We start from the raw sequence: 24,084 nt of genomic DNA on the forward strand, positions 1-24,084 counted from the left end.
CTAGGCTTAAGAATTATAGTGAACATTCACGCTTCATCCGGTCATGTACGTAATGCGGAGTTGTTTTCGGGACACTTATAGTAAAGGAAGCGTGTGCAAATGTGGGAATACCAATGAGCGTGGAATGTCATACTTAGCGCGAATGCAACCCTTAAAGCGCTGCTGTTAGTGCCAACATGGAAGAGCATGGCTTCTAATGCTCCGAAGGCAGCAAGCGGGCCCGGAGCGGCCTCCAAGAAGGTGCGAAAGCATCTCTAGCGCACTACGAGCGTGATTATAGATGATGGTCCACGTTTTCTTTCTGGAACGCCAGGCAACTCTAAGTAGTTAAACCAACGGTGTCCCGGGTTTCGCTCAATCTTGTGTAATTCAGATAGTGCTGTTATGAAGATGTCACGCATGGCGCAGGTCCGCTTAGTGGTACCGCTTGATCGCGGAACGCCGCGCTTTACAAATTGTGTGTTGTACCATTCACACGCCTGTTGTCTGCTATGTGTTTGTCCAGTAAAAAGTCCTCAACTCACGTACTTAAGCGAACGTGTTAAACGCCAAAAGTATACAGCACAATTTCATGGTCATTGTTAATAATAACAAAAATATATCCTGCGATAACCGTACACAAGGCAGTCCGTAGGCACAGTCCTATTATTTAGGTTAATCGCGTCAGTGCTTGACGTATCTTTAAAAATTGCAGAATATGTCTTTTTGTGTATATTTGTCAGTACGCCTTGAATTTACGGCTGATTTTACGTGGGTGATAAAAACAAGCCACAATTCTACAGAGACGTATTAGGTGAAGGACTTCTGTGTGCATTGGTGTACGCAGGATTTCGTTCAGAAGTAGCCAACCCGGAAAATAGAAAAAAAAAAAACGCAAAAAAACAGGTCAACCAATTTAAAAAATGTGGCGCCAATTCACTCTGTGAAGGTGGTTGAACTACGAAGCTGTAAGGGGCCCCCTCAATGATTACCCATGCGACTTTCACTCAAATTCACACATGTGGATCTACAAAGAGTGAAACCAGAGACAAGTGAAATGTACATAACCACACTTCTTATTACTGCACAACGATATTCACGACTGTTTTGTGTTCTTCTTTTTCTTCTGTCTGTTCTTCTGACATCTTTACTTTCGTGGTATAATTAAGGTAGCCGGAAATGAACTGAAGGAGGTGCTATACCGGTCTCCGTTTTTATGTATGAACGCATGGTGTCACCACTACGTGATTTCGATGCTCTGGGAACTTTAGCACTCGGATTAGCTTACGCAAACGTAATATTTACCCTTATGGCCAGTACCCGTGGGTAGGTATGTGCCTGTCTTCTTAATGATGACAGTTTTCTGCTGACATCGCCACAAAAATTTGCTCGGATGGTAGATATCTACTGCTTCATAGTAAAAAGAAAGATCATTTGAGTTGCATCGCGCTTACTCGGCTAAGCCTTCCGCTTGTCGTGTATGTTTGTGCTTTCCGTCAGGGGAGTGGCAAAATAGCTCATTATTGTGTTGAGAAAGCAAGAAGGCATTATTGTGTTGAGATCCCTAGAGAAGCAAGCGTTGCAGGGGGTGGCAGAAAGTTAGATGGGCAGCTGAGATCAAGACGTTTGCCGGAATAACTTGGTCGCAGTTAGCACAGGACCGGGGTAATTGGAGAATAATGGGAGAGGCCTTTGCCCTGCTGTGGGCGTAGATAGGCTGGTGATGATGGTGATTGTGTTGACAACAGACGTGATATTCGCAAAAGTTCAATGGGGGCATCATGTGGCAGACGAAAATATCCCTGGTCGTTGTTAGATAACAGGAACGATCACTCGTAATACGCAATATCCAGATAACAGACGCCATAGACATATGAGAATACCGCTCCCCTTGGACGAGGTCATTTCGCGGGGGCAGCGGGCAACTCAGCTTCCTCTCGCGTACGCCCCTGATTGAGATAATCCTTTCCGAAGAAGCAATATGGAGTGGGTTCGAATGCGAAGAATGACCAAGAACAGCGTGCTTGTTTTGCTTCTTTTCTACAGCGATCTTCGTCGATGGACTATATCCGCTTCGATTATCACCCGCTTTTGTGAAATGGGACAAGAAGGAGGATTCGTATCTAGAAGGCCATCGGGTCTACCTCAAGAAGGCAGGGCGGGAATCAGGGAGGGGCACCTCGGCGCCAAAAGCCTCGAGAGCGGGTGGTAATCGAAGTGGATACAATCCACCGAAGAAAGGCGATTTTTTTTTAGAAAACAGCTAAATAAGCCCGAGTTTCTGGGTAAATTTAAACGTTTGGACCCACTCGACCCTATTTGCCTGGATATGAATTTCTCAGTCAGGGGAGTCGGGAGGAGCCGCTGCCACTGCGAAATGTCGTCGTCCGAGGGGAGCGGGGTTATATATTGTCTATTCCCAGTATTATCTGCATATTGTGATTATAATTGTACAAACGTTTCTCTTAGATGTCATCTGCAATGTCTGCGACATGTATGTATCAATTCTTTTTTGCTGGGCGGGTTCACAAGCCCTCGCGGCAGGTTTTTTGGTTTGTATAAGTACAATACTTCATGCGGAGACATGGAATTCTTCATGTTTCAGTTAGTCTTCCGCAATGCGGCGATCTCCTTGATTCTAGACCTGTTGAAGCTCTGTAAAGATATCCGGAGGTGCACGGAGGCGAGCCTCAGCTAGTACTTTTCTATGGCGCGAATTTTAGCGTCATCACCCATATTGAATTCATGAGCAACAGGATGCTGACAGGGAAAACAGAAAGCGGTCGCAATTCTGTCAGCATACATATCAGTGTTTCCATTTCGGTTTGCAGACGCAGTTCAGATGGTTCTTGTCCAATGTTGACGTGTCCTTGGCTGCAGGACCTGACGGGCCGTCGGCAGTACACGGTGCCCCAGCGGCGCCCCCAGGTGGCGCAAGTGGTGTACTGCGTGGGCGGCTACCAGCAGCACTCCCTGGGCGCGCTCGAGTGCCTGTGCCCGCCCCAGCAGTGGTTCCGGCTGGCTGACCTCGCCTGCCCGCGGTCCGGACTCGGCGCCGCCTTCCTCGGCGGGAAGCTGTACGCAGTCGGGGGACGCAACAACACCCAGGATAAGGTAGGTGCACGCCTGACTGGGGTGTACATGCGACCTATACGTGTGTGCATTGCACCCTCCACGCTTCAAAGGCATCACTACAAGCATTAAATATATTTGCTTTGCTTCGACGATTTCGACATACCTCTTCGTTAACTGCGAGGCTCATGAGTTGCTGGCTACTGACCCTGTCGTTTCTGAACCAGCGCGCGCCAACAAAATGGATCAAGATAGTATCTCTTTAGCCGTGGCCCAGATGAATACAGTGCAGGGCCACGGCAGCTCGTGTGCGGAAGCCAGTTCTGGACAGATGGTGAGCGTGCCAGAGGTGGCCGTGACGCTGTATGGACTGCGCTAGGCGCATGAGAGACAACCGGTACTTAAAGACAACCTTAAACTTAAGAATGTCAGTAGAGCGGTTTTCATTTGTGGCGCCACAAGCAAGGACGAGCTGGAAATTTAGTTGCACTCCCTGTGCCTGGTCGGTCGACACAGGCGACCATTTTTTAGAGCGCAGTGACAGCTTGAGTAAAAGGTGAAATTCATATAACGCTTACTCCGCACTTCAAATCTGTAGGTGGCCGATGTCAAGCTACAATAAATGTGCCCTCCTTCCCACCCCACACACGCCGAAATGGCGGGAAAACAGCCGACACAAACGTATGCTGCCTTCCATGCGTCCTTACACCATAAAGCGCTTATTCTAGCTTGGCTGAACCAATCGCAAAAAAAATTACAATATAGAAACAGGTGGTTTCTATACAAAATATTATGCAGGAAAAAAATGAAAGGTTTGAGGCGCTTGAAATAAGGGTTTTCTACACGGAAGAAGGCCTAAACTTTGAGACACGTTGTTGTGAATAAGTAGGAATAAATTCAGAGCATATAGAATTCTCTAACTGCCGCCACAAATTTAAAGTGCCGCACACATTACTGTACGTATTCCGCAACTATTAAGGACACGGCCTCCGCGGCCATGAAGTGCTCCTGCGACGTTTTAGAGCAGGGAATATGGTCAAGCTAATGATCAGCCTCATAATTGCTACGGTAGTTAAGTCTAGCTATAGAGTTAGCTTGAATTAGAAGTGACGTCACGTATCTCCGGTACTGTTGGTGAAGCAACCACTTAGTGGCGTACGAGTTTTGTTAGGGGAGATGGGGGGGGGGGATGCTGAATCCACATAGGCCTCCTCCATAGATATTCCTCTCCAACATACAAATCCTACGCATTTATTTGTGAGTATGCACATCAAATCAAAATCAATTTGCTTTACTAATTTCAACAATTAAAACACGAAACAGCAGGTCACGTTTTCTCTCTTCATGAGCAGTACCTACGCTGCACTTCATTAAACAGACGGCTGCTCTAAAAGTTATTCTACATAATATGAAACTAATTTAAGTACAGTTAAAAATCAAGCTCTTTCTTCCTCTCCGTTTAATACGCAGCGGTGCCTCAGCGCCTACGGTGAAGTGCTGCTGAGTACAAGTACTTATGTTTGATGCCGGCCGCGTGTTTTCAAACGCTTTGCTGCAAAGACCATCCACGTGACATGTGTGATGTCATTGCGCGCGCTATCCTTTTGGGCGCCTGCTAATCAAAGCCCGCCGCTTTATCTCTATGGCCTCGATGTAGGGTACTGAGTGCTGGCGCTGGGGGGTTGTGCTCGAGCCCCAGCAGGTTTAGTTCTTCGTTTTTTTTGCTTAATTTCTGTAATTTTTTTTCTAAACTGAAATCTACGAGTTGTTTTTGTTAATGGTGATTTGGTATGTTTTAGGCCGCTTGAGGTTTAGAGAGCAGCCAATGGCCACGTTGAATTACTTTTCTCCATCGCGCGAACAGACATGTCACGTGGGTGCTCTGTGCAGCGAAGCGTTTGTAAGTACGCACCCCGGCCACGGTGGCTGCTTTTGAGATGGAAGGGATAAAGCGGAAACGCCCGTGTGTCAACGTTTCTGCGCACGTTGAAGATCTCCAGGTGGTGGAACTTAATCGAAAGCCTTGCACTACGGCGAGACTCATCGCGCAGGTGCAGTTTCGGCGCGTTTAATACCGTTGTTTTTTTTTTCGTCGCCTTGATGGCCTTGCAGTCGTGCTGTGGTCGCGCTTAAAGGGGCCCTGAAAGGCGTTTTAAGCACACTAAATGAACTAGCGCAATCGTTAGATTGGGTCGTCGACGTCATCTGTGCCAAGTATTACTCTTTTACGCGCAGCGGAAAGCTCACACTTTTGTTGCAAAGTTTGTCGCTTTTTTCTCACCCTTCCCTTCGTGTTTTTGGACGCCGCCATCTTCACATGTCTACTTCAACGATTCCCATATGTTCGTCATGGGCTAGACATCCTGCTATTGGGCGACTTTTTCACGCACTTCCGGCAAAGAGATGAGTCGTCTGATCAGCGTCGGCTCGCCGGCTGATCTGCCAGCGTAGCGCCGGAGTGCTTGGACATTTTACGACAAACGAAACAAGTGTAAACAAACGCTTTAACGTTTGTATTGAATGCAACACGGCCATAACACGACATGGATATTCTCTTACCTGAGTACGTTCCATAAAGAAAGCGTTGAAGCACCGTGGCACTTCTTTCATGCAATCGCCGAGAACGCCCTGAGCCGAATGCCCGGGTTTGACGCACACATTTTATTAAACGTCAAAACAATCCAGAGATGCGTTTCGAACGAACACAACGTCACAACATGCGTTGCAAGTCCGAACCGCGATTGACCGACGATGGGTTGCCTCCTCCTGCCCGTCGTAAATTCGGCACTCACCTCGCGCGCGCTTTGCGGGGACGAACAGCAAGTCACTTAACTCTGGCGCACAAGCCGAGATGGCTTTTAGCCACGCACACTGCACATACCCCATGCGAGGTTGAGTGGTACGTCGCCCGAGATAGATAATCCAGACCATGGGAAGCACTATCCACCCGCAGAAGCACAACGTCGCATTTCATCGCGAAACAAAGGCGCCCACAATGCAGTGCGCATACACCATCGCCTCCTGTAATGCCAAACGCATCTCGCACTTCCCAATGGGAGTGAGTGGCCTGCAGTGCCCACATGTCGCGAGGTGGGGCCCCGAGCTGAACCGGGATCAGGAACCGTAACAAACTTCTAGAGTGGTTTGTGCCTTGTTGCCAAGGCAACCGATGTTTGAGATTGTCAACGAAATGGCGCTCGCTTCAGCGCTAGAAAGCTCAGAGCCGCGGAGGAGCATGTTTTGCCAACGTTGCCGCTCTCCACCACGCGTCGCCCCAAGCTGAACTGGTCACATGATTGAAGCATTTTGTGCACGGGTTCTGTATCGGTTTAAAATGTCTTTTTCACATGCCGCCAGCAGGAATTACCACCGCCGCAAAATAAGACCCGGCACCAGCGGGGCACATCTGATACGGCGCTTTTTGGATAAACAGTGCGCGGTGCATCAAAGAAAACGAGCGCACGATTCCACAGTGCGGCTGCGAGTTCGCCGCCGATAAAAAGTCACGTGCCGCCGATAGCAACTCCACCCAACGTTACTAGAAACTCCAGCAACGTACACCGCGAAAGGGCAAAGCCGGGCCGCCGCACACATGCGGCCAGGTTTTTCGTTCGCTTTTCCAGCCTTGAGCGGAGGGCGGGGTTCAAGGTGTCACCAAAGCTTGCCCGTAGCAGACGGCAGCATACGGCAGTCTGAGCAGCGCAATAGCGGAAGTACGTCACCGGAGAGGAGCGCAGCATCATGGGAGGGAAGGCCTACGCGCCGTCAACAGCAGAGAGTAAGTTGAAAGGAGGAGGAAACGCGGCGCGACGATAATGCGCGGTTTTTGATTTACGATTTCTCAGCTAATACTCATCGCTTTAACAAAATTCTTTCGGGAGGAGATTGCAAATACATTGCTTTATTTGGTTACATGTACATCTATGCATCGGCGGAAGGTATTTCAGGACCCCTTTAACTAGCAAAGACACAAAAACGCGACAAACGTGGGCGCCGTCGCGTGTCCTGTGTGAGGAGTGAACTCGCATCTTCGATTCCCCGTGTGGTGCAGAGCTACGACTGTGCCTCGGTCGACTGCTACGACCCCGTGGCGAACGCATGGACCCCGTGCGCCCCCCTCCAGGTGCCCCGGAACCGCGTGGGAGTGACCGTGCTCGATGGTCTGCTCTACGCCGTCGGGGGATCGCACGGCGTCGCGCAGCACTCTTCCGTCGAGAGGTGAAATAGTTGAACTACGGAGGTTGTCCACTTGTTCCTTTTATTCCATGGCTCTAAATCAAGTTTATTTTGATTATTTTGACATTTTCAGATACTTCAGCGTAAAATACATTGGGCCGGAACCTAACTGCGGCTAGAAAGACGACGGGAAGGGCTGCAGGAAAATCTGTCAGGTGGCGTTGCGTTTGATTTGAAATGACGTAAAACACCATCGTGTATGGAGAACACAAACGCAGTGTGTTCTGAAGTTGGTTTAATTCAGAATTTGAAGAAATCATGGCTGAGTGAGCCACAGTAACGGATTGTGGAACTATCCCCATGTCTAGTTAACCCGACGAGGTTTGAAGCGGCAGCATTTCCTGTAGAACTTGGAAATAAAACTATAGTTATAATTTTTCTGCTGGCATGTCCATCGTAACGTTTCTGGGGAATCCAAAATTTCTGATATTCACACACGCACATTGCACCTGTCTCCATTGGGCGCCTAGCGCTAGAGGGAAGGCGAAGGTAAGCGGGGGTCTGCATTTCTGCTCCAACTGCGTGCCAAACCATCATTGGAAAGACGTGTGCGCATGCACGCGAATATAGAGCGGATCACCTTTACCATTTCTTGGACATCGCTGCCCTTAGAAGCCCACCGCTATTGTCCCCATCAGTCGTTTGGAGTTTCGTACTAGTACAGAGCAATTTACACGTGTTTGCAAAGCGCCAGAAAATGTCAGCGAAAATTCACTGACAATTTCAGCGAGAACACCGCACGAACGCTGCATACGTGATCTGTGTGCCGCATGGGCAAATCTGATATGCAATCCGTTCTCGCTCGCCTTGGATGCGGTATCTGGTGAACTAGTAAACTGTAGCGTGAGGGCAGGTCAAATAAAAAAAGAATTAGGGCCCTTCCACTCTGTGAAGAAGGAGGACCTGTGAAGCTGTACGAAGTTTACGGAGTGCACGAAACAAAACACGTTTGTTCGTAATTTGAGATTGTGCGTACCTCCTAGACAATTAGCTGAAGGAAACTTGGAAGAACCGAAGCTTTATTCTAACGGACAAACATGGAGCGGTATGTTTCCCTCCCGCGTCTTAGGCATCTTACTGTCTGTGTAACGCACCAATCCCATCTGCTCGCCCACTGAAAACACCGGATAGGTCGCATTGGGCCGCTTAACGTCCACGATTAAACCTCCAGGCAGCACTACGGACATGTTATCATTAAGGGCATGAAACCTATAAATGCGCGTGCATGCCTCCGACTCCTTCTTTCACTCCGAACCCGTGTGCGAATAAACCGGTAACTGGTTATATGCGCGTACTTAGAAGCAAAAGACACCGTCAAAAATGTCGCTCTGAAAGCCGTCTAGGCTGAACCAAGGAGGTTAAAAAAATCGCAATTTTTTTAACCTCCTTGGGCTGAACAAATGACATTGGCTCTCGTCGCTGCTCCAGTCGGGCAAGTTCCTGTTCATCCGAGAGGGGGAACTTGTGGGGGCAACGGCGGCAGCAGCGGCAGCGGCTTTCCGTTGTTCCCGCGGCATTTCGCGCTCCTGTTCCGGCCAGGGTAAGAATGCAACGCGTTCTTACTCTGGCCGGAACAGGAGCACGAACAAGGCCAAAACAGGAGCACTCGGCAAAGAATGCGTAGCATTCTTTGCCGAGTACTCCTATTGTCAAGGCCGTGTAATGCCCTGCATTTCCAAAAAAATGCAGATATCCTGGACGTTCCAGCTGTAACTGCTGTAATGGCGTAAAAAGATATAACTGGTCGCTCGAAATATTGAAGACTAAAATATAAGAAAAATATAAAAATATTACGGAAAATGGCGAAACATGTAGCGCCCTGCATTTACACAATAATGCCGATTTTACGAAAGTTACACCTGAAATCGTTATAAGAGCATAGAGATAATTGGTCGAATGAAATTGATTGATTGGAAAACATTTAATGAGCATAAAAGTGGGTGGCTTTCTCAGTCCAGATAGCCGCGAGCTAGCGCAGCTGCTTGGGCGCGAGTGATGAGGCGTTCTTGGTCCTCGCACCGTGAGCTGGCCAGCTCGCGCTCCCACTGCTCAGGGGATGGGGAAGGGAGGGGGTTTGGCGCGTAGGGGCATTCCCAGGCCAAGTGGTAGGTAGTGTTTGGGACGGAGCAAGAAGGGCAGTTGTAGGGGTAAGTGGAGGGAGATATGTGGTGGAGTATCGTGGTGTTGTAGAATGTGTTGGTCTGCAGGCGACGCCAAATGCGAGCCGCCTGTGTGCTGAGGGATGGGTGAGGAGGAGGGTATTGAAGCCGCAGTTGGCGATAATGATATAGGATTTCAGTGTATCGGGGAGGGACCGGGGGATAGATGGAGGGTTCGGAAAGGTCCTCTTCCGTCGACGAAAACGCCCGGAATGTAAGAGCGCGGGCAGCGGCGTGTGCCTCCTCGTTTCCCTCGAGGGAAGAATGGCCTGGTGTCCATACAATCTGGATGTGGGGTGGATCCTTGATTGATGATAGTATCTTCAGCGCTGAGGGAGAGATACGGCCTGTACAGTAGTTGCGGCAAGCCTGTTGCGAATCTGTGAGGATTGCCACGTAGTTAGAGGAAGCCGTGGTCGCTGCTAGAGCGATGGCTGTCTCTTCAGCCGTCGTGGTGCTTGCGTGGAGAATGCTGAGGGAGGTAACATTGACAGATTTGGAGTCGACGACAACCAGTGCGTGAGCAGGGCGGGATGTATACGGAGCGACGTCCGTGTATCGGGTGTCCGGTTTGTTGTGGTATTCGGCCCGGAGGCGGGTGACGCGGGCCTGTCTTCTGCCTTGATTGAAGGAAGGGTGCATGTGTTTGGGGATGGGAGACACGAAGATGTGAGCTCGGAGTGACGGAGGGATACGCTGGGGGGTGTCTAAAGGAATAGGAGTGGGGTAGCCTAGTTTATGCAGTACCATGCGACCCGTAGGGGTGAGGGCAAGGCGAGTGAGTTGCTGGACCCGCTGTGCTTCGAGGAGCTCAGAAAGGGAATTGTGGATACCTAATTGCAGAAGGCGGACAGTAGGCGTGAAGGCAGGGAGGCCGAGGGCGATTTTGTATAATTTCCTAATAAGGGCGTCTAATTTGGCATGTTCCTTTGGTTTGAGGTTGACGTAGGGAGTACCATATGTAATGCGACTGATCAGTAGGGCTTGAACAAGACGGCAGGTGTCTGGTTCTTTTAGGCCATGGCGCTGGGTGCAGATTCTTCTGATAAGATGTGTGAGCTGGGTGACTGTGACATGAAGTTGTGGGAGAATCGCCGCCCCAGAGCCATCTGCGTGGAACGTCACACCAAGTATACGGAGTGAGGGCACTTGGGGAACGGGCGTAGAATCGATCGTGACTGACGGGTCCGGAGTGGGGTTTGGGGGACGGCCTCGGGTGCGGGCTCTAAGAACGAGGAGTGCGGATTTATGTGGTGCACATGTCAGACCACGCTGCTGCAGGTACCCGAGTGTGCAATCAACGGCTTGCTGGAGAATGTCTTGTTGATCTCCTGGGGATCCTGCGTTAGTCCAGAACGTGAGGTCATCCGCATAGAAAGCGTGCTGAAGGTTGGGGATGGCAGAAAGCTGGGCAGGGAGTTGAAGAAGGGCTATGTTAAAAAGGAGCGGAGAGATTACAGAACCCTGTGGTGTTCCTTTCGGCGGAGTCGGGAAAGGGTCAGACTGGAGGGGGCCAATACGAAGCGTTGCGGTGCGGTTCTTGAGAAAGGACCGGACGAAGTTGTATGTGGCCTCCCCGCAATTGGTTGTTTGCAGTCCTTGGAGTATTGCGGCATGCGTGACATTGTCAAATGCTCCTTGTACATCTAATGCAAGTATAGAACTGGGGTGCGCTTTGCTTAAGGTTTCGATAATTTGCTCTTTAAGTTGTAAAACCACATCTTGGGTACACAGGTGTGCTCGAAATCCAAACATGGTATGAGGATAGAGGTCATTGTCCTCCAGGAATGCCGTAAGTCGGGAGTGAACGAGGTGCTCGAAGAGTTTACCCAGGCATGATGTGAGGGAAATAGGGCGAAGGTTGTCAGCGGAGATTGGTTTGTGTGGTTTCGGGATGAGGGTGATGTCGGCGTGGCGCCACTGAGGAGGAAGGGTGCCGGCTGCCCAGTGCTTGTTGAAGAGGGCAAGGAGGGAGTTGAGGGAGTCTTCATCGAGATTTCGCAAGGTCTTGTTGGTTACTCGATATTTTCCAGGGGTGGTATTGCACGTGAAGCGGGTGAGGGCCTGCTTCAATTCTTGAATCGAGAAGGGGGCATCAAGCGCAGGGTTCGGTGTACCAATGTAGTCGTCAGATGGAGGAGGTGGCGGGGTTTGCGGGGGACCAAAAAACTTCGTGCGTAGGGTGTCTAGAAGGTGGGCAGGGGGATGGGGGTAGTTATGAATCACACGTTGAATGTGGTGATACGTGGCAGTCTTGGAGTGTTTTGAGCCCAGCAGATGTCTCAGAATACGCCACGCACGTTTTGTGCTAAGCATACCCTGAAGCTCGTCGCAGAATGAGCGCCAATTTTGGGTTTGAAGGGTTCGAGCGTATTCCGAGGCACGCTGGGTGACTTGAGCGATGCGGCGCTTTAGCGAGCGATTGTGCCTGCGCGTCTTCCAGCGGTTTACTAAGCCTCGTCGGGCTGCCCACAAATGTGCGAGATGGGCGTCCACACAGGGATTGGCTGTAGTGAGGGGGATAAATTTTGTGTGCTTCTGAACCAGGGACAGAAGCTGCGATGTCCATTCTTCGAGGTCCGTGATGTCATCTGGCAGGGAGGTGGGATCCTTGCGGAACGAGGACCAATCGGTGAGCGTAGCGTGACCGATTTTACGCTTGAGGTGAAGGCAGCGAATAGTGAGCGCCAGAATGTGATGGTCACTCCCCAACGTATCCGGTAGTCTCTGCCACTCTAGGTGAGGGGCATTTCGAGCGAAAGCCAGGTCTGGGTTGGTGTCGCGTGAAACACTGTTCCCTATACGGGTCGGGAGGGCTAAGTCGTTGCACAGCGTGAGTGCGTGGTGCTGCGTTGCGTGAAGGAGGGCAGTGCCTTTCCTTGTGGCTTGGTTATAACCCCATGAGTGGTGAGGGGCGTTGAAATCCCCAAGCAGAAGAAAAGGGTTAGAGCCGGCTTTTTGTGTAGCCATCAGGAGGAGGGGGTCGATATCCTTAAGCGGGTGTTGCGGGGGACTGTACACGTTGAGGATAAAGAGGCTGTGTTGACCCGGGTGAGTTGGGAGAATCTCGACGAAAGTGTGGTTAATGGATGAAGGAATATCATGCTGCTGCGCCGTGAACTTTTTAGAGACGAACACTGCTGTGCGATGAGAGGGATCCTGGGTGAAACATTCGAAACCACGAAGCGTTGGGGTTGGCGTATCGTTTTCCTGGAGGGCAATAACGTCTGGGGGAGATTGGCATATGTAATGATCGAGCTGGGCTTTTTTGCTGTTATATGACCGGCAATTCCATTGATAGATGGTAATCTCGGAGGGGTCAGTCATCATCGGACGGGAGTGGGGTGGCGGCGGCTATCTGGGCATCGGGATGCTGAGATATCTTCGGCTTCTTCGATTGAGGAGTCCTGTCACCTTCGATGGCGTCAAGGCGCTGCAGAATAGCCTGGGTAAGGTTGGATGGGCTAGCCTGTTCTAGGGCGGCCATGCGCTGGGTGAGGGAGTCAGTGAGCCGAAGGAGAGTCTGCGCAGTGCCGGTAATGGTTTTGTTGAGAGCAGCCAAGGCACCGGTGATCTGTTTTTCGACAAGCGGCATGATTTGCGTACGAATCTTTTCGTCAATGAGGGCGTCGGCTGGTACGTCAGAAAGGAAGGGTGGGGGTGGGGGTAGGGAGGCAGTATCTGGGGGCGGTAGCATTTTAAGGGCTTGTTGAGAGAGGCGGTTAGCGTTTTCGAGCGCTTCAATACGCTGGAGCATGGCGGCGTTTTGCTCTTTTATTTCGGCTAGAAGTTGTTCTATTGCGGGCGGGGCCGGGGGAAGTGTGGTTTGAGAGGCTGGTGCAGGTCGTGTGGGGAGAGGAGGGAAGGATTGAGCAGTGGGGGAGCGCGAGACAACAGCTGACCAGCTCACCTGTCGGGGGTCGATATCCGATGCTGGAGGGGTGGTTTGTCCATAGTGGGTGGGGCGAGGCTTGGAGACTGGGGGTGCAGGTATGAGTCTCTTAGGGCAGTCTTTGCTTGCGGTTGCATGGGGGAGGTTACACAGTTTGCACTGGGGACTGCACGGATGGTCTGCAGGAGGATCGCTCAGTCCACAAGCGGGGCAAGTCGGGCGGTCGGGATGCGGGCAGACATCTTGTCTGTGGCCGATGTCGCCGCACAATTGACAAACTTGTACACTCCGGCGGAATGGGCGGCAGCGGTACGGGAGGCTGCCGACTTTCACGTAGAAGGGCACGTGAGGGCCCTGGAAGGTCAGGAGTGCCGAGGTGGTACGCCCCATGAGGCGAGCATGTATGAGTTGAGGCCTGTTTGCTTGTAGGAGGTCGCCGAGGGCTTCATTTGTTGTATCCGGGTCCAAGCCGTGGATGACTCCCCGGCAAGTGTCGGGAGGTGGCTTCATGTACGGCATGATTTCGCATTGTACTTCGCCGATTTGCACACATGTTATCTTGCTCAGAGTGATGGCATGACTGGCGTTGGGTGTGCTTGCCACGACTAAATTTTGGGACGTCTGGATTTGAAAAACGATGGTGTTGTAGAATTCTTGCAGGGGAATCGCACTTGCAGTTGCGAAGCTTTGGAGAACAGTTCGAGGAGCCCAGGCCGCGACGTTAAGGCCAAAGCGGGGTCGATAGACCACGGTGTAGTTGTCTTTCGGCAACCGCGGTTGTGGTGCACGGCGGGTGTTGGCGCCCGTGGTAGGTGAAACTCTTGGCTCACCGCGTTGCGGCGGTAAAGCTGACGTGTCGTTGCCCGGTGGCTTCGAAGGTGCTTTCTTGAGGCGCGAGTAAATGACATCGGTCCAGGGGTTTTCCGGTGGGATAGTACGGCCACTCAGTTGATCGAATTCCATGGCCTCTTGGCGCTGGGAGTGGGGCGCTGGGAGTGGGAGCTCTGTGCCCGCCGGCATGGCCGGAGGCAGCAGTATAGAACACCTTTGGCGCGGTAGGCTTAGCAGAGCGTCGCCGCCGTGGAAGTTCAAAGTCGGGTAATTAAGCAGAGAGAGGCCCCCCGATGGCACTTGAGGCACCGAAGCGTGCTGGATAACGTTAGAAACACGATGGTAAAGTCGTTCACTTGCCAGTGAGGGTAGTCCGCCGATTTGGAGGTTCACTGCGGGAGCCCATACAAAACGTGACCGTATGTGTCGGCCCCCTGGCGGCGAATCCCCGAATGAAATTTAAAATACAAAAAAATGAATATAAAATCATTGCGCCAACAGGCGAACCTTGTAACGCCCTGCATCTCACAGTAATGCAGATTCCTCGAAAGCTCCATATTGAATCCTTATAGTAACGTAAATAAGCATACTTTGTCGGTCAAAAGTTCGAAAAACCAATAAAATAAGAAAAATATAAAATAATTACGGGAAATGGCGAGCCGTGTAACGCCCTCCATTTCCACAATAATGCAAATTTTGCGATAGTTCCACATCCAGTCGTTGTAATAGCGTAAATAGACATAATTGCTGGAACGAAATTTTGAAAAGCTAGAAAAATGAAGAGAAATATAAAATAATTACGGAAAATGACGAACCGTACAGCGCCTTGCATTTCAACAGTAATGCGAATTTCGCGACAGTTTCACTGTAATCGTGATAATAGCGTAATTGGAGATAATTGGTCGGACAGGATTTAGAAAAAACAAAGATATGGCTGGAAAAAACTTGCACTCAAGACAGCTGGCATAAGAATGATGGGCATTAGTATATCATTCTCTGAATTACTGCAGAATTTGTCAATTCCCGCTGTTCTTCCAAGCGAACGACATTCCTCCGTCTTATAGCGAGTTAAAACCTGAGAGGCTCCGAGCTTTGCTCTAGCGGACAAACATGTAGCTGTTCGTTCCCCCCTCCTTCGTAGGCATCTTACTGTCTAACACTCGAACCCAGACCGAAGCGCTCGGTTACGGAGGACATCTGACAGAGTGTATCGAGCCACGAGACTTCTACGTTTAGATTTCCCGCCAGTACAATGGGCATGCCAATGGTAGCGACATGAAGCACAGCTGCGCGCGCACGTACATTTCCTTTTACCCCCCCCCCCCCCCCCCCGCACGTGCGCACGCATAATACGGCAACATTCGATGGGAGCATAGTTAGGCGTGAAATTCACCGCCAAAATGTTGCTGGAAAAGCCCTTCAAGCTGAACAATTTTGGGCTCACGCCGGCGTTTTAACAGGGAAGTAGCTGTTCGACTGGAAGCTGCTCGGCAAAGTGGGATTTGAGGCGGCAACGGCAGCGGCATTCGGTCGTTTTCACGCCCATTCTAGCTTCAGTTGGTTTTCCGCTATCATCTGATAACGACGCTACCGCCGTTGTCAGCTGGTTGCTCAACTTGTTAAAGAGGCATCGGTGGGCGCGGGGGCAATAACAGTTGTGAAGGACTGTCGGCGGTGACGCGGTTGTCGGCGGTTGTCGGCGGTGACGCGGAGGAGCCCCGCAGCGGCGCCGAGTAAAGCTACTTCGCCGGAATGAAAACTGGTGTGTTTAGACATATACTGTTTCGCAGTAAAAGGCGCTTACCAATTCTCAAGCCAGATTAGCCCCCCGAAGCAGCCGTCCGATATGTAGTACAACGAGAAGGGCGGCATTCGGTTGTAGCGGCGGCTGCTCTTGCCGCAGTTCACCAGGAAACACCTGCATGGCGGCGCAACGATTGCAGAAAAATGGCGGTGCCCTGTGTGTCCATTAATACGAAGCTCTACGATCAGCCTCACTCGCTTCATTGTCGTAGTTTGTACCGGCTTTCGTCCGGAAGCTCGTACAACCCAAAAGACGTCGATTCTTGCCGCTGCTCAGAATTATTCCACCATCTGGCTAGAAAAACTTGCCTGAGTCAATGCGGACTGGCCACCGCTTTCAACCAGTTGGCTCAAAAAGGTTGGCGGCCATACAAATCGTGCAATGGGTAAACAAAAAAAAAATGGGGGGGGGGATTAGTAAAGTAAATTAGAACAGTGGAGTGGGAAAGAAATTTTGATCTGGGAAGTGTGCACCTCTTTCCCCCGAAGTTGATGTGACTGAGGAGATTAGTTCACCAATAAACATGATTTCTCTTTCGGATAGAACACAAAAGTCTACTGAAGGCCAACTTTGTCTTAAGACTGCCTGTGAAAAAAATATTTCAATAGGTGTTTTCGGGATATTTTTAGTAATAAAAAGAGCAGTTGTCTACCAGTAGGAATTTATTCCAGGAAGAACATTACCGAGACAAAGTACATGACAGAGATAAGTGTTGTTACGTGGCCATACGACGACGGCGGTTTCAGCCATGGAAAAGGCGAGAGATGTGTGTACATATTTGCAACTATTTACAATTCGGCCATACGGGAGACTGACGTAGGCCACGCGTCACTCTCATCGTCATCTTCGTAGGTGGAGTAGCTCGCTGCGCTAAGTACGATTTCCTTAGTCGTCGTCGGGTCGTCAAAATACCACTAAAATATAAATAGGAAAAGCAAAAATTCTGAAGAAATTTCAAGAATTATCTACTAAAGCGTAGCATTCAATGCCGCTTGTCTTGAGAGAGTTTCTTACAGCCACATTTTTGGTTTTTTTTTAAATCCTTTCCGACCAATTACCTGTATTTACGCTATTACAACGATTGCATTTAGAACTCTCACGAAATCTGCAATATTGTGGAAATGCAGGGCGTCACACGGTTCGCAATTTTCCGTAATATTTTTGTATTGTTCTTATTTTTTAGTGTTTCAAAATTTCTTTCTACCAATTAACTATTTTACGCTAATATAACAATTACAGGTGGAACTTCCGCAAAATATGCATCATTACGAAAATGCAGGGCGTTATACGTTTTGGCACTTACCGTATTTTTTGATAATTTTGTAATTTTTTAGTATTTCAAAATTTTGTTCGACCAGTTATCGGCATTTACGCCATTATAAAGATTACATTTAGAACTTTCACGAAATCTGCATTATTGTGTAAATGCAGGGCGTGACACGGTTCACCATTTCCCGTAATTATTCTTTATTTTTCGTCGTTGTTTAGTTTTTCAAAATTTCTTTTGACCAATGATATCCATTTACGCTATTATAACGCTTGCAGTAAAACTTTCGCGAAATCTTCATTATTGTGGAAATGCCGTGCATTTTACGTTTTGCCATTTTCCGAATCTTTCTCATATTTTTGTTAATTTCGTTACACCCATTATCTTCATTTGCTCCAATATAACCACTATCGGCGGAATTTTCGCAAAATCTGCATTATTGTGGAAATGCCGGGCGCAACACCTTTCGCCATTTTTCGTAACTTTTTCGATTGTTTTTATTTTTTAGTTCGAAAATTTCGTGGGGCTGTTATATACATTTATGCTATTATAGAGATTACAGGTGGCACTTTTACGATATCTGCATTTTTGTGGAAATGAAGGGCGTTACATCGTCCTGGCTGGGGGGGTACTCGGCAAAGAATGGTAAGCATGGAAAACCCTTACCTACTACCCCGGCAACCTCCAGTAAAAGTTTAGCAGAAAAGATGATTGATGGGTGCTAAGATAACAAAGTTGAGTTAGTGCTCCGGAGCGACTTCAACTAGGGAAGCGATGTGAAACTACTTGACTCGAGCTTCTGCATTTCGGCCGGCGACTGCACATTCCCGTTGGTCTGCATACACAATGCAGGTACGATCCGGGCGAGGACCGCTGGACGTACGTGGCGCCCATGGCACGTGCCCGCATCGGCGTGGGCGTTGCCGTTCAGCGGCGCCTTCTGTACGCCTTGGGCGGCTACAACGGCCAGGTGCGGCTCTCCTCCGTGGAGTGCTACGACCCGGATAACGACCTCTGGTGCGACGTGGCGTCCATGAACTGCTGCCGCAGTGGCGCCGGTCAGTCTCCTCTGCGCTCTCTTGCATTCTGCGCTCTTGTTCGGTGTGAAACTTGTCACAAGGAAGAGTCATGTTATACTGAGACTGGCATTTGCAGCCTCTTCTAGTTTAAGAAGCCACCTACATCCAGTTACGTCTTTGCTTACTTTGTTTCTCTTTCTTTATACCTATATGACAACATGAGCATGTAGCTTTCCATTCCTTTGATACCTTGTGGCAAAATGGCGCAAAGAAATGCGGATTAATCAGCTGTATCGAATATTCGCTGTAGGAGCAGCCGCAAAAATGAGCGCAAATAAATCCTCAATAAAGTCCCCGCAGAAGGGCCTGATAGTTTACCGGGCTATATGCTCCTTCTACCCTGAACACTAATGGTTTCCTTGACGTTGCGAGACTTTCGAAAACTGTGTATCCCGTGCATAGAATCAATCCCCAGACCCCAGGATTTCCTTTAGGGAGGTGGCATTCCTGTATACGTTGCGGAGGCGAGCTTCTAAGATTTAGTGGAGAACAGTGAGTGAACGGCCCGGGCATGACGTCACTATAGGCTACATGAGGTTCAGGGGCATGTAATTAGAAAAATGAGTAAGTACAACTTTTTTCTCCAACAGTTCGTTTTATTTCAAGCAAGGAATAATCGGGGTTGTTCGAGAACAGAGATGTCACGTACGCAGCGTCGTGGTACTGTCAAGATAAATATGACTTGCAGAATAACCACGTTTCAGCACTCGATCAGGTGGTGCGCATGATACGCCATCTTTGGACGGCTAGACAGCCCTCTATCAAGCCATGCACCACATAAAGCACCAACGTCGTGGAGAACATACCCTGGGGCATAACTCGTAAAGGCGACGTTCTAGCCGATCTTCAGATAGACATTTATCCTAATACCTGAATGTGATAACAAATCGTGCAACGCCAATCTCTAGAAACAGGATTTTAGGCAAATACCTATTTTGTTCATTGCGCTCCCATCGCAGTACTTCGATATAGGAGCATGAATTAGTGGTTAAGTAGGACTTTTTTGGTATTTTTGTAGTGCCTATAAATGCGTACATTGCTGTTTGTGCATTAATGCCTATACGTGCCTATAAATGACTTTCTTTCGAAATAGGCGCTTCTATGTACAATTTTCAGCCTCAGCTTTCGCTAGAGTGTAGTTTGAGATCGTTATTCATGTTACCGAACAGCTAGCATTAACTGTTCGGAACTCTATTGGGTTCAACCAATTCTTCTAGTTTAACCAACTTCCAAAAAACAACAGCTAACAGCAGCGGGAAGGCACGCAGTGAGACGAGGAACAATTTTGAATTCAAAAATCTTGAGATGGTGGAAGTCGCTATTGTTTCCGAAATTTTCAGAGCGGTTCTTAGGCCACATTCCGCGTGCTCTCCAAACAGATTTCTTCAAACTTGTGCAGCCGCCTGCTCGTGTCTAGAAGCATACCCAAATCCAACTCTATTTTAACGGTTGAGCATCGAACACGTCGTTGTTAGCAGATCATTCCTATATTGAAAAGCCAACGGCGAAATAGCACTGCGCAGCAGCGTTTCTTTACGCCTTGAAATTTACACTGCCGACAGGCTCCAAGTCCCGCTTTTCCATCAAGGAACTGTTCATCTGCTAAGCGCCTTTTGAGAATGCTCTTCCAATGTTCGCAAGCGCATTTGGCAGTATTGGGACATCTGGCCTGAACGATTCGGATGTTATTGTATATGAGTTGTACCTAAGAGCCTTCAGGACAGAGCACGTTAATTTTTGCATAAATAGTCGTCTCTCGAGTTTATTCTTTGTGTGTGTTTTTGTTGTGTCTTAATAACATTGCGCCAGGAAGACATTAAATACCGCTTTTTGATCAGCGTTTGCAGCTCTCAAGTATTCTTTTTCATGCCTGCTTCCCTATTGGCGGTGAAAGGTTTGAGTGACGTCCCCTGGCTCTGACGTCGGCTTAGGGACTCGCGCCGCTGTCGTCTGATGCACTCCGCTTGTGAGGGGCAGCAGTGCCTGGGCTAGAAATCGCCCGCTTTGATGCTTTACTGCAGTAAAGAGCGTATTTCCAGTTATAAATTTAATTCCCCAGTTTCTGACACCTCTGAATAATTTCAAGCTGTATCCCACACAAGCTTGCAACACACGAGGAGAGAGAGAACAACTTTCTTCAGAGCATCGGTCAGAAGATGGTGTGTAATTCGTCCTGTTCTAGCTTATTGGCGAGGTTCAGTGCTCAGAGCTCCTCGATAAGTATCTAAATGCGTAGGCTTCCGTAAAGTATTTTTGAGATGCTCTTATGAAGATTCAACATTTTAATGCTGCGCACCAAGCAGCGGGGCCTTACACGCGCATCGCACAGCGGGAAATAAAACGGCTGTTTTCCATTTATTGTGTTGTTGTGGACTTGCATCAGATGAATGCTTTTTCTGTGCCCGACGCATTAATTTTTCTGCACCGTCACAAACGTCTTATTTGGAAGTTTGGGGGGGTTTGTGAGGCTCACAACGTTCGTGGGGACATTTTCTTCGGGATGTAAGGCGTGCAGTACCTTCTTCACAAGTTGGCTCGCGTTATGGGTGCGTGCAAGAAGGTGCATATCCGCAGCGTGAGTTGTTTATTCACATGCAAATGCAATGAGGTTTGTGCTATGGCTCAGCGAAACGGCGGAGACAACGTTATCCAGGGTACTCGAAGGCGCCTTTTGTGCACGAATTTCTATCGCAACCATCGTTTAACAACTAACTGACTCTCAACCCGCAGAGTTATGACATGATTACGGTGTTGAGGGCTTGATATTTTCGCTGACGAACGCATTAAATAGTATTACAGTACAACAAGAATCGAAACCAATGAATATGTACAAGCAGCTCTTTATTGCTTTCCTAGCCTTTCGGGCGTAAAGAACAATGCCTGGCCTCCTCCGGATGGAGTTATATAAATTGTAAAAAATTACTCTTACTCCCTTGTCCTGAACTGAGAACCCCGCCCACTAACCAGGTCGATTTCACTGTTGCTCCTGCCTCCTCCTACTATTCCTCCGCTTGTGCGCCGTTTTACTGTAACGAATATCTGAATATTGTGAAGGTATGCCTGTAAGAAATGTACCAGGTCCAAACAAACATAGTGTTACTGTATTTTTACCGTACATGTGACTATTTTTGCTCAATAAGGCACCGTATTGGGTCGAAGCCTGGTATAAAACCAACACGCCCCTATACACACAGGTTATTTGGAACTTCGCCTACATTTTTTGCGGCCCATGATGCATGTCGGCATACTTTTATGCCATGGCAAGGTAAAGTGTTATGGTACAATACTTTTGAGAGTTCGTCAGGGTTGCAAAAACTGTTTTACCTAATATAGGATTACCGGGAATCCTAATGCCTTCTGCCAAAGCCGAGAGCCCTGAAAGCCTGGGAATTTGTTTTGGTCTTACATTCTCGCTGTTGTCGGTTATTAGCAGCTGACTGTTCGCTTTGTTCGAAATATTGTTGGATACAGGAGCTGACGCATAGCTCCGACTCTTCGCGCTCCGCACAGGACCGGCTTCGCAAGGAATTGGGTGACGCCGACAATGTTTCTTCCGAAGCGGCATTAAAAACCAAACTTTAAATCACCTGTTGAGCTAGTGCATGCGATTTTAAGTATTTTATTGTGATAAAAAGTTACGCAACAACAAAATCTGGCGCGGACAAGGATCAGACGTTTACTGAGTGCAAATAAACAGCACGGAGAGCGAATCGGAGTGAAGCAGACGACAAATGCGAGAAACCCTAAGCCGACGTCACGGAGACGCGCTTCACAGCGCCGCCCTTGGTCACGCTCGCCGCCAATAGGCATCGCTCGAGCAGGCGACAAGGTCCATTGATCACGAATGTGAGCAGTGCGCTTGTTGAATTTGGTCAATGCATCGCCATAGGTCCAGAAGTTTTGAGGGACAATTTAACGGCCATGTTGAATTCTAGGCGGCTTTGTGCCGTCATGATGGATAACATTTTTGGTTTAGCTATCGTAGATGCAGCACGTGTTCGTTTCCTATTACAGTTAAACCTGGATATAACGAACCTTTATTTAACGAATTCCTGGATTTAACGAAGTTTTTTCATTCCCCATTTCCAGCTTCATTGAAGCTCATGTGTTGGCTACCTCTACGTAACGAAGGGGTTGCGACGGTCAACTTGGATGTAACGAATTCGCTACGCTGATGAGTCAAGCTTTCTTGCCCTTTTTCGGAAAAATCGGCTGGGGAAACGCACTCATTTAGCGAATTTCGTTCGCACCGCCATCTCTCGTGCGTTTTCACGTGTGAGTGTGAGTGCGGTGTCGTTTAAGTGCTAGGCCTGCCTGTCGGCGTGTAGTCGCGTCTGTCCCTGATATCTGTGGTACGGGTTCGTGGATGATTTTTGCTGCCTGAATAGGAAAAGGTTTGTCTTTCCAAGACAAGCTCGAAATTTTAAATGCAGTCTCCGCCGGCGAGAAAGAAGAACGTCACCGCCCGGTACAGTGTCCAAGCTAGCATCTCTTCAACAATTTTGACTGCAGAAAAGAGCGGGAAGTTCGCGAAAAGGCACCATTTCAATAAGTTTGGTTCTTGAAACGCGTTAAGGCACCAAAATGTATCAAAAAGCAAAAGTGATACTTAGTTACTTTTTGTGAATTCGGGGGCTGTGTAGTAGAAGCAAGTGCAAATCACGCAGTTTTTCAGTGTGAAAAATATCCTTGAACAAGGGTGAGTTCAGCATGACTGATCGCTAGCATATTGATTTCGGTTCTGCGTCATTCCCGCAAGCTTTAACTCGAAACCTGCATGCAACAAAAAACTGGATGTAACTGCCAATTTTTGTCAACTTCGTTATATCCAAGTTCAACTGCATCTACATTAATGCGAATATTTATGGTGCCCATATTTGCGACGTGGGCGGCGTAAAACGTTGCTTTTCCCGCCTATTTCATGCGCCTAAGATGCTCTTTTTAAAGCCTAAAAATCCGGTCTCTACTAATCACCCCGCCGGCGTATAAATTGACGCCGACTCGGTGGACACGCGACAAACTGACGCCTCTTCCTTTGTTGTACATTGACAGGCGTGCTGTCCGTGGAGCGCTGGATATACGCGATCGGCGGATACGACGGCAGCAGTCAGCTGGCCTCCGTCGAGCGCTACGACGTGGAGAAGGATCGGTGGGAAGTCGTGGGCCCCATGAAGTCACCCCGCAGCGCACTGGCCGTCGCCCTTCTCGGAAGAAAGATATACGCGCTGGGTGAGGGCGCAGTCAACTGTTACGTTGTTCGTGGCGCTGCTGAAAATGGCCATCATGATTACAATGAAGGGAAGGAAGACGTTCACGGCCGCTTTAGGCAGGTCCGCCTTGTTATGAATGCTTCGAACACGAGAATGACAGTAAGCTGTTCAAATTGTGGTGAAACAAATTGTTCTAGCTCGCTGGATAGTGTATGTTACACAGTTTTTATGCGTAAAATCAAAGTTTTCAGGTCTTCATGCTGCAAGTAGGCACAGAGACTGCGTCCCATGTGTATACACATTTATATCCCACTTCCTCGGTGTAATTTTTATTGGCCTACTAGAGTCCCGAAAGAGCTACATCTGACCGCTTATTTCCGCTGACACCGTCCTTGTCCAAGCTAGGAAACAGCATATTGTTACGCACACCATCAGGGCCGTATATTCGCGGATGCGTTTATGACGTTTCAACGGTCAACCATCTGAGCAAGCTGATTGGAAGAAGAGGAGAACGAGGTGGCACTCCGGCTTGGCACCATCATTCACGGAGCGCTC

At 48.9% G+C, this 24,084-nt stretch overlaps 1 protein-coding gene across 1 annotated transcript in view; it reads left to right on the forward strand.

Moving 5' to 3' along the window:
- Positions 1-24,084, forward strand: part of Keap1 (kelch like ECH associated protein 1) — a 48,816-nt gene that overhangs the window by 9,327 nt on the left and 15,405 nt on the right. The window contains exons 5-8 of the mRNA XM_077697105.1: positions 2,860-3,093; positions 7,103-7,269; positions 18,093-18,298; positions 23,372-23,548. Of these exons, the coding sequence (XP_077553231.1) occupies positions 2,860-3,093; positions 7,103-7,269; positions 18,093-18,298; positions 23,372-23,548 (784 nt within the window). The remainder of the gene's footprint in view (positions 1-2,859; positions 3,094-7,102; positions 7,270-18,092; positions 18,299-23,371; positions 23,549-24,084) is intronic.

The sequence above is a fragment of the Haemaphysalis longicornis genome, unplaced genomic scaffold (assembly GCF_048455015.1).
Source record: "Haemaphysalis longicornis isolate Haplotype H1 unplaced genomic scaffold, Haemaphysalis longicornis Haplotype H1 scaffold_2, whole genome shotgun sequence".
Lineage (NCBI taxonomy): Eukaryota > Metazoa > Arthropoda > Arachnida > Ixodida > Ixodidae > Haemaphysalis > Haemaphysalis longicornis.